The sequence below is a fragment of the Pholcus phalangioides genome, unplaced genomic scaffold (genome assembly GCF_987345545.1).
Source record: "Pholcus phalangioides strain wild (caught in Gottingen) unplaced genomic scaffold, Ppha-v1.0 ptg000024l_1, whole genome shotgun sequence".
Taxonomy (NCBI): domain Eukaryota; kingdom Metazoa; phylum Arthropoda; class Arachnida; order Araneae; family Pholcidae; genus Pholcus; species Pholcus phalangioides.
In genome coordinates this window covers 13,809,103-13,824,439 of record NW_028301616.1, presented here as the reverse complement: position 1 = coordinate 13,824,439, position 15,337 = coordinate 13,809,103, and the positions used below count along the sequence as shown (strand labels likewise).

At 40.2% G+C, this 15,337-nt stretch overlaps 1 protein-coding gene across 2 annotated transcripts in view; it reads left to right on the top strand.

Moving 5' to 3' along the window:
• Window positions 1-10,336: 10,336 nt before the first annotated feature.
• The window catches only part of bif (protein phosphatase 1-binding protein bifocal), a 65,085-nt gene continuing 60,084 nt past the window's right edge, over window positions 10,337-15,337 (top strand). Inside the window, exon 1 of one of the 2 annotated variants that reach the window (XM_089250891.1) lies at window positions 10,337-12,646. In XM_089250891.1, the coding sequence (XP_089107017.1) occupies window positions 10,583-12,646 (2,064 nt within the window). In that variant the 5' untranslated portion in view covers window positions 10,337-10,582. The remainder of the gene's footprint in view (window positions 12,647-15,337) is intronic. The other variant, XR_016195130.1, reaches the window with a different exon arrangement.

The following is a 15,337-nucleotide window of genomic DNA, read 5'->3' as shown; positions in this document are numbered from 1 at the left end:
TGCAAGAATTTAGGCCCCCTTCTGTGCCTCCATTCCAAGTGGGCCCAGTGCGGGTGCACCTGTTCCACCTGCCTAGTTACGGCCCTGCATGTATAATTTTCCATACACGATTCCAGTAAAGCTCGGATTTGAATAATCATCGCTGGAAATACAGGAAAAAAAACGGTGCAAATAAATGACAAAAAGTCGAAATGGCCAAAAATAAGTGAAAATACGCCAATGCCGCCGTAAAATACGGGGTTTTCAGATGTGGTCAATCCAGATTAGTAACTTAGGGGTCATTCAAGTATTATGTCAGCATCGGGGGGGGGGGGTTCGGATTTGCTAACTTTTGATGACAAGGGGAGGGGGAGGGGGTTCGAAGATTGCTTACGTCATCAACCACCCTTTTTGAAGATATGAAATATGCTAAGCTGCTGACGAAATTTTTCTGACAAGGGGGGGGGGGAGGGGTCAGTGTTTTGCTGACTTTTGCTGACAAGGGGGGGGGGGTCAATGGCTAAAAATATGCTTACGTAATACTTGAATGGCCCCTTATGCACTTTAAATATAAGTGAAAAGTATTCGAATTATAGTTCAAAGTACAGTCGAATCCCGTTATAACAAACTCCAAGAGAACGGAGAAATCACTTCGTTACAAAGGAATTCCAGGTTTTTTTTGCATTGTTCCTACGTAAACTTATCTGTGGGATTATAAGTGTTCGTTTAAACGAGATTTTTTCGCTATAGCGGTATATTCTTTAAAACGGGATTCGACTGTATTCGAATTCAAGTGCACTTAAAACATTACCTCCCACACCAAAAAATAGGGTTACCAACCATTCCCCTTTCTTATGTCATTTCAAGCGTCCTCCTACTTTCCGGAATTTTTTTTTGGACTGAACACTACACAGAAAACATACAATCAAAACAACTGCAAAATAAAAGAAAAGGAAAGACATTACAATGACACAGACACTCTGTGACCCCAAGGGTCAAGGACCAATTCACCTTTTTGTCCTCCTTTTCAGGTTTCCGGAATTATTTTTCTCCACTTTGAAACATTGATGTGAGTATTTTTGTGGTTTCCCCCCCCTCCCCCCCCCCGGCACGCATTTACTAATAGCCAGTAATTATTTCTGTAAAAATTCCCAGAATTATTTCTGTTTCAGCTTTTTTTTTTAGCGGTTCTGTTTTACAGTTGCGAAAAATTATTGCCGTGGCCGGTTTTACTAGCTCGAATAGTGGCGTCATCTATTGAGGAAATTGGGATAAGCGACGTCACTATAAGAATGCGTGTGCAGACGCGTCCTCGTTTATCAGTTTTCGGATCTCGTGAATCCGGGAACCTTCAACTCGTTGCTCGCAAGCACCACGATGCTCCCTGAATCCCCCAGAGTGCTCGATGATCGTGTCCAATTCCGTGCTCGCGAGCACTTGATCAACACCTTGGAGGAATTATATTCAAGGATAGAAATCAGCGTCATTTCATGCATTCGTATGTTAAACTTGCCGTAATGGTGCGATGATCTTCTTTTGATGATGAGTACAGGTAGTGCCAGGGTCGGTCGCAACTGGGGGCGGGGGGTGCACAGGGGCGATCTTAGGGCAGTGCGACCGGGTGCAGTGGCACCGGGCGCGAAATGAGAAGGGGCACCTAAACGCGTTAAATATACATTACTAGAAAAATATCTTCAAGATACTTATTTAAAAAATAACTAAATATACAAAAATAACTAAAATATACAGTCAAACCTCGTTAGTGCGTCACCCGGTTAACACGTCACTCCGCTTACCGGGTCACTTTTTGGAAGTCCCAATTGTCCTCAGGCAGGAATTGGCAAGCTATGGCATACTCCGTTTAACGAGTCACTCCGCTTACTAAGTCATATTTTTACTCTCTCAAGAGTGACTCATTAACGAGGTTTGACTGTACATTAAAAATGACCGAGATAAGAAAAAAATTGGAAATTTGTGTGTATGTAATATTACGGTTATTTTTCGAAAAGAAAGGTACCGATGGGCAGTGCACCTATATACGTACAGTACATGGCGATTTTGGTCAGATAAAAATACACGCTCTCTCTCTCGAGCTCTTTTCGTTTACCCATGCAGGAGATTTGGAGGGGAAGAAGCAATTTCTTTCTCTTTCGTTGTGCAGTAAAAAAATAAAAATAATGGAGGAATCAACCTTGTGGTCACCCAATTTTTATACTAATTGAGAGCCAAAGTGTTTTCCTGTGTTGTGTATATCCGTATTACTAGAATTGGTGTCTTCTGATGTGGGAAAGATTTTGAGCTACAGTTTGTTTCAGGTTAACTTTGCAGTGGAGAGAAAGGTAGAGAGTATATTCCTTCGCCGCAAAATATAGTTCCTATACATCAGAGGTTTATGATGATCATTTATATAGAATATTTCAAATTTTTTTATGATTTTGAAAAAGATACTGAAAAAATACCGTTTTGAACCAATGTATATTCGTTTAAAATTTTTAAATTAGAAAAATATTGGTTACCATTATCAAAAATCCATGGCGAGCTCAAGAACATTTTGGCGCGATTTCCAAGAAATTTTCCATGCCAATATTACTATCGTGCTTTTTCTTTTTTGATTGCACAGTTATATATATATATATATATATATATATATATATATATATATATATATATATATAATATATATATTATATCGTCATTTTGTTTAATTTTTTCCGATACAATTTTTCATTCAGTTTTGCATGTAGTTATAGGCCTACACACCCAGACGAATATTCAATTAGTTTTTTTTTTCTCCGCGAAAATAACCTTCAACGAATTCAGATATTCATTCATAGATTACAGGAAATGTCCCTCTTTCACGACAGCGCCGATACCGTTGTGAGAGGCTCTCTTTATGGGTGTAGGTTACGGTTCCAGGCGCCCCCCTTTTTTTAAATTATATATTTCTTGCCGTGTTCGTAGGATAGGGGTGGTTTCTGAATTCCAATAGCCGATAGCGGAGGGTGTTCACATAAGTAATGTCTCTTTTGCACCCACACCAACACGCCATCTTCTCCCCCACAGCAGAGGCTGTTCCTCCAGATGCATGCCCCTTCAGTGTCTCTCCAGATAAATATAAATAAGCAAGAGAGAGAGAGAGAGACCCACAATGGTTTAGGCTTGCAGTGTATTTTTTTCTTTTGCGACAGTTGTATCTTTTTGGCAATAATTGGAAAAGAAGAGGAATTTTGGATTGCAGATGGCCTGATGGAACACATTTTGGAGCAACAACAATTAATAAGTAATAGAGAATCCGATAGTTCTACAACTTCAAGTGAGGCTTCCATAGAATGGGAATCCGTGAAAAATGTCTAAAACTGTAGTGATAATAAGTGGCATCGACGTATACCGTGCATTTGGGTGGGTGAGCGACGGAAATTTCGGCAAGAAAAGTGAGTAAAAGAATTCTAAATTTTTCCGTATCATTTTTATTATTATTATTTGGGGCTATTCCCAAATTCAAACGTGAAAACCAGATTAATAGGAGTTACTAAGATACTTTTCAATTAAAAAAGAAACCGCTCTTTAATTTCTGAAAGTATCGACGATGGATGGTAAAAAATATTTTTTTCTGCGAGATGGCGAGAATCGGCCATACCTTACCGAGGCCGCGCATCGATACATAGGTTAAGAGGCAGCAACGAGTGATGCGGTTCCCTCGTAGCTTCCTCTTCACTGCAAAGTTAACCTGAAACGGACTATAGAGGCCTTTCATGCCTCTTCTTTCTCGACTTGCATTACAAATACAAATACAAATACAAATACAACACCACAACAGGCAAAATGCCCAACGAGGTGGCTGATAAAAAGATGCCCATAAAAATATGGTTGTCATATGTTTCAAAAATACAGCAACCCAATTAAAAATGCAATTAACACAAATTACAAACAATATATACACATGATAAAATATTATACAATGCCCATAAAGAATACTTATGGTTGTCTTATTCTAAGAATGGATAGCTTCCCGATTTACCCCAACATGTTTATCGTATTTCTTTTTAAACGTGTCAATTGTGTTACAATTTACTACCTCCGGGGGTAAGCTATTCCATTTATTAACAACCCTATTGGAGAAAAATTCCCTGCGACACCATAACCTTGCATTGTCCCTCACCAATCGATACTGGTGTCCCCTTGTAAAAGCAGTCGATTGGCGGTGTACTAAAAGTTCATGGTCCATCCTATCCATCCCATTGAAAATTTTGAACACTTCGATCATATCTCCTCGACACCTGCGTTCATCCTTTAATAAAAACGCAGAATCGAATCACCAACACTGTACAGTATTTATAAAAAAAAAAATTGAATATAAATATTTTAAAAAAATGAATGAATTAAAACCTATGTGATTTGCTGTTTTAAATAGGGATCTTGCACTTGGGCCTCGTTCCTACCTGTCACGCGAGGAGAAACAAAAATGTGCTCACACGAGAAAACCCATGCACTTTGGCGCCCCGATCACTGGCCAGTCTCCCGACCCGCCAGACTTTCCTATTAGTTCAACCAGGGGAAGCTTGGTGGACAGAACCAGGAGATGATGGACAGATTTTCCAGGAGTAGATTGAGTGGTCTTTTGTTGCCATTAAAAGATGTTGGAAGTTACGATTAGCTGAGCAAATTCGAAATAATAGAAACCATACATCGAACTTCTTTTTCAGAACAGTTCGCTCTGTACAAGTCTCACAAACACCAATCGTCTCGGTAAATTTGATAAATTTCGCAACATTTATCACTTTTACCGGCGATTATGCATAATCCTTTAAGACCACGTATACACAAACGTGCGGGTTGCTTCTTATCACTTTAGATATTCTTTTTTTTATCCTCAGGGATTTTCAGCCGAAACTTCAAGAATTGTGCGTTATCGCTGTTAAATTAAAGCCGAGGGGGCACGGTAGCCCAGATCGATAAGACACTCGCCTAAAGTAACAAAGGATGTTTAGAGGTGTCGCGAGTTCGATACCCGGTTCGTGTCCTTGTCAGAAAACTTTCCTGACACAGGGGTACAACAGAAATGGCGACATGACCGCAGTAGAAAAAATTGCTACTACAGGGAGTCCTACATATAGGGGTTAGCGCACCAACCTCTCGGTGAGTATAAAAAAGCAAGCCTGCCGTTCCGATTCGGCAATAAATTGTATGGCCCGGTCTAATTAGCCCTCGTGTGCAGAAAATGACCGTGGTATGGCAAAAATGATCAAATGATTATTGCCGAAGTCCCTGAGGTTAAAAAAAATCTATAGAGAGAAAAAAACAACCCCTTCCCAGTGCCGTCTTAACGCATGGGCCCACCCGGGCTCGGTCTGGAAGCTTCACGAAAATAAGACCTAGTTGAAATTTTCTAGAATTTACTAGGTACGGCCTCAGAAACAGCACTTGACCCGGGGGGGGGGGCATGATGCTCTTAAGACGGCCCTACTCCTTCCCCAGGACCGTAGCGTGCTTTCTCGAGGGCAGTCTTTTCTTGGACTCTCCTTGAAACGGTTATGCTCAGAAAAAGGAGTTACAAGCCCCCCCCCCCCCAATTCAGCTCGGGGCACCGCCCAATGCCCAAGTTGCTTCAGTTACGGGACTGCCCAAGTTGCAGGGCTCGGTGTTTGAGCTTATTATAATATTATAATATGGTAGAATGAATCTAATATGGGACAGTAATGACTAGCAAAAATTGCCTCCTCTGACACATCACTCTGGATTCACGCCTGCGGAGGGGGGCGGGCTGACTACTGTTTTTGCACCGGGCACCACTAGGTCTAAGACCGGTCCTGGGGGTGCAGGCGGATCTGGTGCCCCGGACACCGCACTAGAGGGGGGTGCGCAAATTTCACTCTTTTACCTCTCCTTCAACATTATGAGGGGGCGCCAAAATGCGTGCTTGCTCCTGCTGACCAAGTATGTAGTTGCGGCCCTGGGTAATGCTCGCGGCTAAGACAGCGTAACCAGGTTTTGAACTAGGGGGAGGGGCAACTCCGATACTAAATTGACACGTCTGTGCAGTGTACAAATTACTGCACTTTAATTTCTCTTCTGGGGATGGCAGCTGCCCCTAACTGGGTACGCCCATGTTCGCGACTAGAAAAAGCTTGAAGACACATCTGTCGTAACCCCACCAAAACCAGCAGCGATGGTAACCTCGTCGAGCGCAATTGCCCTCAAAAATTTCCATTTTTACTCAATTTTTCTCACTCATTCCGTAAAATGGGCTGCCACCTACCGGGAAAAATACGTAGTCAAGTATTTTACAATAAAAAAGTATTGCACTGCATTAATTTTTTTTTTTATTTTTCAAAAAAAAATTCTCTTGTTTGATGAACTCTTAAAATTTCCCACAAATGCTAAGAAATTTCCCACAGAGACCAGACCAGACCAGAATAGAACTTTTAGCTGATTCCCATCCTATGTGGACGACTGTCAGCATACAGACTGGCCAGGAAGGCCTATGAAGGCCCACAGAGACAAATTTCCCACGAGTTACCATCACTGAAAACCAGTGTCATTTGTCTAATTAAAAAACATAAACCAATCGGCGTAGATTCATTTGTCTCATGGTGCTGCCATCTATCAGAAATTTACAAAAACTGAAATAAGCTCTGTATTAAGTCTGCATTTCAAAAGAATAAAAAAAAAAAATTCTATTTTGTTTTAAATTAACGTTATTATTATTTAGGAACTGCCGTGTCCAGGGCCGCAACTAGATGCGTGGTCACCCAGGGCAAGCACGCATTTTGACGCCTTGTAATGTTGAAGGAGAGGTTTCAGGATGGAATTCGCGCCCCCTCGTGTCCAGCGCCCGGGACACGAGACCCTCCTGCTCTCCCCCTAGTTCGTCTAATTCACACGAATGCTAAAAATGAATACAAAAGCTATACGAAGTGAGTATAAAATATGCTTATGTGGTCTATTTTGTCTATTTTATACTAATTTTAATGGCGCTCTTTTGTATTAGAAATTTTTTTCTTTTGATATAGTTTCCCGTCAATCAATGTTGATCCATGGATTTACATTGCTAGGATTATGATTTCATGTTATGGTTTGTTGTGAGTGTGAGAGGATTATGCTAATCCCATTAGAAAAAGTCGGAAAAAGTATTATGATCGAGAACGCATTTCGAATATAATTCCTTTTTAGGCCGGGATTACACTATAAAGGTTTCCTAAAAGTTCTTTTATAAAATTTGAAAAACTGAACCAATAAGATTATTGGTTGAATTTGCTCGAATGTAAAGCCGGGATTACACTATAATAGTTTGATAAAAGTACTTTTACAAAAGTTGAAAAATGCAACCAATAAGAGCGTCGGTAACATTTCAGCAAATGCAATCGATCATCTTGTATTGATTGTATTTTTCGAGTTTTATGAAGAACTTTTATGAAACTTTATCAAACCTTTATAGTGTAATACCGGCCTTAGGCCGGGATTTCACTGTAAAAGTTTCATAAAAGTCCTTTTATAAAACTTGAAGAACAACCAATAAGGCTATTGGTTGCATTTGCTCGAATCGGTCTAAAATTGTACATTTGCATAAAGAACAGACATACATGCATACTTTCACATCTTGAAGCCGGTATTACACTATAAAAGTTTGATAGAATCCCTTTTATAAAACTCAAAAAATCCAACCAATAAAGCTCATAGGTTACATTCCAGCAAATGCAACCCTTATTGGTTGCATTTTTCAAGTTTTGCCAATGAACTTTTATGAAACTTTTATAGTGCAATACCGGCCATATATATAAATGCGAAAGTATGTCTATGTGTATGTCTGTTCTTTATACAAATCTACATATTTTAGACCGATCGTCGCCAAGTTTTGCACATATACCAAACAGGACCAGGATTGAACCATAGGCTACTTTAGAAGTTCGTCAGAGCAGGGCAAATGGGCGAAAATCCGTGGGGCAACAATGGTTACTGGGCAACAACAATCACTTTCGGAATGTTTACTTCCGTTACCGTGGTTCCCTAACAATGCGTTCCAGACATGCACACGCCTTTACAATTGTCTGTCACTTATGTCTGCCAGTATTATGTACAACAGCTTATTATAATGGTTTGTCACTTTTTCAATCCTCCTAGTATTGAAGAAAACCCGGGAATTGCCAGGTATTATGGCTAGTTTATGTATAAAATACAAACCCTAGCAACATGAATGACGACGTACTGTATCTGAGCGGTTCGCTAGTAAAATGCGGCAAAGGGAAATCACCCTGTATAATATAGACACACTACTACTACTACTACTAAACCAGACATATACCTCGTCCATATTCTTCTGCGGAACTTCTAACGAATTGGTACATGTTGGAATGTGCGTGTCCGTGTTGTGAAGCTAACGTGAAGCTTGTTACTGTGTAATGCTGGTTATACTGCTGCCATCTACCACATATTTTTCGAACTATGAGTGAAGTGTAATGTTTGATGATTTTATCGTTGTAGGCCCGGTGCTCTCTGTAATATAGATACACTGAAAAAAAAAAACGCCCTATGTAAACGGAAGTTGATTAAAATTCATGTATTTTTGAAAGAAGAAGAAGAATTAAAGAAAATTTAGAATTAATGAAGGAAATAATTTCCAAATTGGTGAAAGAAATCATTTAAGAATTAATGAGAGAAAATTTAGAACTGATAAGAATTCATAAAAACCGAAAGAAATAATTTAAATGAAGATTCAGAATTAATGAAAGAATAAAAGTTAATGCAATTTTAGAATTAACGAAATTTTTAATTTAGTCAAAAAAATTAATTTATAAAATTTTTATAAAGTACAATAAATAATTTCAAATTGATGGAAAGTCGTATGGATGAAATAATTTCAGAACTGATGAAATAAGTGGTTTTAAAACAATTGAAAATTCAGAACTGATGAGAATTCACATATACTGAAAGAAATAGCTTCAACGAAAATTCGGAATTAATGAAAGAAGTAACTTTAATGACAATTAGGAGTCGATGAAAGAAGCAATTTTAATGAAAATCCAAAACCGATGAAAGAAGCAATTTTAATGAAAATCCAAAACCGATGAAAGAAGCAATTTTTCATGAAAATTTACAAATAATGAAGTAGATAATTTCATATTTAAATAAAATAAATAATTTCAGAATTGGTGGAAAGAAAAATGAAAGAAATGACTTGAAAATCAATGAAACTTCAGAACTAATGAAAAAAAATAGAATTAATGAAAAAAATTATTAGAATTAATTTTTTGAATTTTTCATTATCAAGAAAAAAATTCGGAATTAATGAAAGAAAAAATTGAAGAAAGAAAAAATTCAGAATTAAAGAAAAGAAAAAAAACCGCAGAATCAAAGTTGTGAAATTTGAAATCTAATTAACACATAAAGACAATACAATTAATACAGATACAAACACATATTACATTCTAATATCTTACAGAAGGGACCACACGATCCGCCAAGGGTTGATTCATTAAATAAATCCAGATTAAATAATTCTAAGTGCAATAAATACAGTCAAACCTCGTTAATGAGTCACTCTCGGGAGGACAAAAATATGACTTAGCAAGCGAGTGACTCGTTAAGCGGAGTAAGACATAGCTGTGCCAATTCCCGCCTGAGGATAATTGGGACTACCAAAAAGTGATCCGGTAAGCGGGGTGACGTGTTAACCGGGTGACGCACTAACGAGGTTTGACTGTAATTCCAGAATTAGCAGAAAATCTTATTTAATGAAAGAAATGAATGAACCAATGAATATTAAAAATGAAAAGAAATCATTTTAATGAAAATTTGGAATTAAATGGAAAAAAATAGTTTAATGAAAATTTAAAATGATTGAAATAAATGTTTTTTCAGAATTAAATGAAATAAATGTTTTTTCAGAATTAAATGAAATAAAAATTTAATGACAAATAATTCAAAAATTAAATAAAATCAGAATTTTGATCATAGAATTAATAAAAATTCAGAATTATTAAAAACCAAGTAAGTATGGATGGACCTTAGCGTCCCTTGGGGCAACATAATTCATGTAATTAATATATGAATGCATCTTGTGTCGTTGTGTCTTTGCGTAATTTATGTTTGTATTTGTGCATTGTATTACATTTTGTAATTTGTTTTAATTTAAGAAAATAAATAATAATTTGGAGGAACCTTTATTTGGGTGGGGCCCCTGTACCTTTGTTGATAGAAATACACAAATGCTTAAATAGGCTGAAATTTTGGCGGTATCTGTTTTGGCGAGAAAAATCGGATCCGTTTGGCGCAGTTTGGCTGAGGTCGTTGTTCTCAGTCGCGCCCCTTTTCTTTTCCCTTCAGCAGCAGGTTTCGTTCCGTTTCGGTAACCCAACCCGGAGTTCAGTCGGTCGACTCTCTCGACAGTCTGGTCCGTGATCCCATACGCGTAACATCCTTTGGATAATAAGAAAAGCTCTTACCGTTGTTGTTGTTGTGCTTCTTCCTTAATATTGGAGGTTGTTCTCGTTCTGGGCATGTCAAATTTGGATTGAGACATCTTCTAAGGGCGGATAGGGCCTCTCTCTCTTCATCTTCGACGTCTCCATCTTACGGAATTTGAGAGAGAGAGTATTTCTCGGGAAACATGGGAGAAGACAGCTGTCGAAACATGTCGTCGTCTTCAGTCGACAAGAAGACCAACGGCAACTTCGTTGGGAACGGCGACCTGTGCTGTTCGCGTCAACAGCACCAGCACACGACTTCGATCTCGTCGTGTTCCGAAGCCGACAGCGAGTCGACGAACACCTGCTGTGGAGACACCGCCGTCGAAGACGACGAGGACAACGACTTCCAGTATGGTCCGGGCATTGTCAGCAAACTAAGGACGAAGTTCCTGAGCATCACCATGAAACAAGGCAGGGGAGGAGGAGCAGGATTCCACTCCACCATGAGACGTTCCTGCAGCTTGGAAAACATCCTCGAGACTAAGTCGTTTCCGGAACACTCGGCGGGCCACCATCAGAAGATGTTCGTCCAGAACAAGAAGGAATGCGGCTCGTCGATACCACCCTGGAGTAACCTGAAGAGGGCGAAGAGTATGGACACGCTCCTGTTTAATGTAGAATCGCAATCCAACGACATCTCGGAGACGGATTCCGAGAAAGACACCACAATGTCCACCAACGCGTCCATCACCAATGGTCAGAATAAGGCTCCGTGGCGGGAACCGAAGCTCATAAGAAGGAAAGATGGACCCTTGAACCGTCCCGTGTTGACGATCTGTGACGAGGAGTTGCCCAAGCCGGACACGGTGAAGACCTACAAGAGGATGTTCGAACCCGCGGACTCGAAAAAGACTGGGAGCATGAACAGCAACGTACGTAGGAGGCCTCCGGTTCTCAGGGCGTCCGCGAAATCCGTCTCGTCGACGAATCTCAAGTCGGTGACGAACGGTAATAAAATGAACGGTGTAGCCAATCACACGGCAGCAGCGGCACCATCAAAAATCCTACCGCCCAAGCCGAAAGTATGTGCCAAAGAAATCGCGAAGAAGAACAACAACAACAACAACAACCTAGCTGTTGTGGTAAGCAACTCAGCCCCGAAGCAGTGCAAAAACGTCCAGAAGAATGACCTAACAGATGTCGAGGCTCAAGTCAGGAACATGAACATGAAAAACATCAACGTTAGCCAGAGGATGGTCCAAGCGGAAACGGCCATCGTCGACGAACCCGCCCAGAAGCCCAGGGAAAGCAATTTCAGGCGTAATTTACGGGCCCTTAAGTACATAGAAGGAGCGGACCATTCCAAGCCGCCGATTCCACTCCACAAGCCACAGCTGAAGAAGACAGTGTCTAACAAACCTCCAACGCCAACTTCGTCACCTGTGGTGCAGGAATCAAAAATCCCAGAGAAAATGCCGTTTACGAAAAATGACAGCAACAACGTCCAGCAGGCTGTCATCCAATCATCACCAGCACAGAATCTTAATGGTGTCTGCAATCACAACAACGTCAGCAATGGATCTCCGAATATAATCGAAAAATTCAACTCTGATCTCTGCAGGAATGGCATCAGTATCAGGAATCAGCTGGATGACGAGTCTAAGACGCCGACGATGTCCAAGTTGACCACCAAGACCGTCTCGACCATCGTCGACGACAAAAGTGTAGATTGTCCGGTTGTTGATGAGGTTGCGCCGAGTAATGGTCTGGAGGACGTCGTCGTAGCTCCATCTAGGATCCCTTCGGATGTTGACGAAAAGACTCAAGTGACCCTTCCTCCGACTTTGACGACGAATTGCATGGTTGTGGAAAACGGTGAGGAATCGTTATCGTTCAAGAAGTTGGTGAATGGTGGCAACAACAGCGTCCCCAAGTCGGGCAATTCGATGGTCTTCGATTTCCGTGGTAAGGAAGTGACTTCCCACGTGGCACTTCAGCCAGCCCCGTTCGGATGCAAAGCTGCCATAATCTCGAAGAAGCGCGCGTTGGTGATGATCGACGGCAAGGAATCCGTTCCTTACTTGAACGGTTGTTATTCCACCACCAATGGAAGTAGTGGTAGTTGTGTTGTTTCGGCGAATTTCGTCGACGACGAGGACGACTATTTCGTGGATTACAGTGTGCCAGCCCCGTGCGGGCTTGTGTTCGAAGGCGAAAACGTCCGGGTCGGCAAGGGAGCCCTGCTGTCCACCAGGAACAAGGATGTAAGTTTCGTTCATTGATCATTCTCAATCTTCGATCACCTTTTTAAGATCATTTTCTTACTTTTTTCATTTTTGATTGCCCATGATCATATTCCCCCACAAGGGTAGGGCTGACAGGGCCCGCGATGATTCTCATCATTTTTTGTTTTTTCACGCTGTAAATTCATCATAAAGGGGCCCCGCAAAATACTTCGGCCTAGGGGCCCTGCGGTAGGATGTGGAGGCCATGCCCATGATATTACTCGGACAAAATGCAATGTTTGCACAAGTTGTGGTGGACGAATGCCACCGCGTAGTTTTTATATAGGCGAAATGACTCGCTCGCCGTCACAGAGGCCCTGCGGTATAGCCATGGGCGGAGATACAGAGGGGGAGGGCGTGGGGGGACATTGCCCTCCCCCCCCCCCCAGCGTCACAGGTGGAGTCGACGGATCTAATGCATAAATGTATATGAATTGACATCATCATCACGCTCCCCCAGCAATAATGACCGTGGCCCCCATACTTCCTTAGTCTATCTCCGCCTATGGGTATAGCTTCTTGATGGCAGCAAGGCAGTACCCGAGGCTCAAAGTACCATAGGATGAATTAACATCGATATTTCCTATTTCCACCGTATCTAACGTGAAAACTCTCCTTGAACACGAGACCCCGTGGCTTTGCTCACTGCATGGGCCGTCTTTGCGAGTTCGGGGGCCCGATATATCACTTCTCGGGCAGCCTTGAATCCTCGTGAAGACAGAATTGGAGTGGGTAAGGTCAGCACCCAAAACAAAAAAAAAGGACATTCAATGATGGTCATTCAGAATTTTTGGAAATTTGCAGTTGTTGAAGGAAATATCCTCAGAACTAACGAAAATCCACAATAATTGAAAGAGGTAGTCTCAGAATAATTGCAGGGAAAAAAATATTTTAAGGATGAGCAAATGAAAAATATTTTAAGAGTGAGGGAATGAAAAATATTTTAAGGGTGAGGGAATGAAAAATATTTTAAGGATGAGGAAATGAAAAATATTTTAAGGATGAGTAAATGAAAAATATTTTTTGAATTATTACTTATAAGTAAAAGAAAAATAAATATTTTCATATTAAATGAAGGAAAAATAAATATTTATACAGAAGTAATGAAATTTTTTTTTCAGAATTGATGAAATTTCAAAATTTACTGTTGATGAAAAAAATATTTTCAGAGTAACTAATAGAAAAGAAATATTTTTAGAATACATAAAAGAAAAAGAGAAATATTTTCAGAATTAATGACAAAATATTTTCAGATTAAAGAAAAACAAATATTTTCAGAATTGATTAAAAAAAAATTTTGTAAATTCTAGAATTGATGAAAACAAAAAATCCTTCTAAAGGAAAGAATTTAAGAATTATTGAGATTTCGAGCTAATGAAAAATATTTGCGGAACTATTCGTTATTGTTAAGTGAAAGAATATTTAAATTATTTCAGAATATATATTTATTTAAAATTCAAGAATAAAATGAAGGCTACGGACACATTCGCAGAATAATATTCGGTCCCGTTCTCTTATCAACGCGATATAATTACTCTTTCATTCAAGCTTATATGCCCTGATATAATTCCAAACACACCCATGGGTCCCTATCGCGGGGGGCCTGCAAATAAGCTCGGTTTTTGGATTACAGGATGTAATCTCCTACGTACAATGCATTTTAACACGTGTACCTTGTATTCCAGTGGTTCTCAACCTTTGGGAGCCCGCGGCCCGGTTTAATTTATTTTTGTAAGTGGAAGGACGCTACACTTTACACGACTAATGCAAAATGAATATAGGAAAATGAAACGGCTGATCAGTAGTGGCCCGGTATGAATGATGTCACGGCCCAGTATCGGGCCGCGGCCCGTCGGTTGAGAAACGCTGTTGTATTCCACCCGATTAAGGACCTTCCACATACGCACAAACAAGAGAGGAAAGTATCCGTGAGGCCCCGAGCAGTCATGAGGCCCCAAAGCCCCCCAAGCAACAAGTCCATGACGGGTTTATGTCACGTGCGTGCAGTTAATTGGCCACAAAAATGTCCGGAAGCGAATTCCAGTGTGTGGGAAAGAAAATGGCCTGACAGTTGGGAAACGATAATAATAATAATCATCGCGAAATGAAAATGATAACACACAAAATATTGCTACGGCCAATGTCCGAAGTCATTTCATGAACTGGTCGGACATTAGACAACAATATCTTCGAACGAAATAGACATCAAAAATAAGGACATTCCCATCCACCTCGGGGGATATAAATATTTGCATATCCCGATCATTTTGCCCGCAATGGTCATTCACATATCCATGAATTCGCATGTGAAAACAGTCACGATGGTGTATTTGTTGGAAATGTCGGTCATGTTTTTGGTAATTCACCTCACGATGATAATATCCAATAGCGATTCTCTCTCTCTCTCTCTCTCTAATGATCACTTTTTTTTTTTTACCTGAATATCCATTATGGGGTCATTTTTGCGTAAGATGACCCGTCTATAATGTTTGTTGGTAATGATGGCCGCGGTCCCTTAATAGATCTCGGACTCATAGTCTCTCTCAGGTTTTATTCATCTCTATACCTAGAATGGTCATTAAAAAAAGTGATGAGGGTTCTAGAACGTTCTACGACTAAAATATCGCTAAGATATGCTAATTGTTGTGGTAAGGTTATTATAAAAATGGT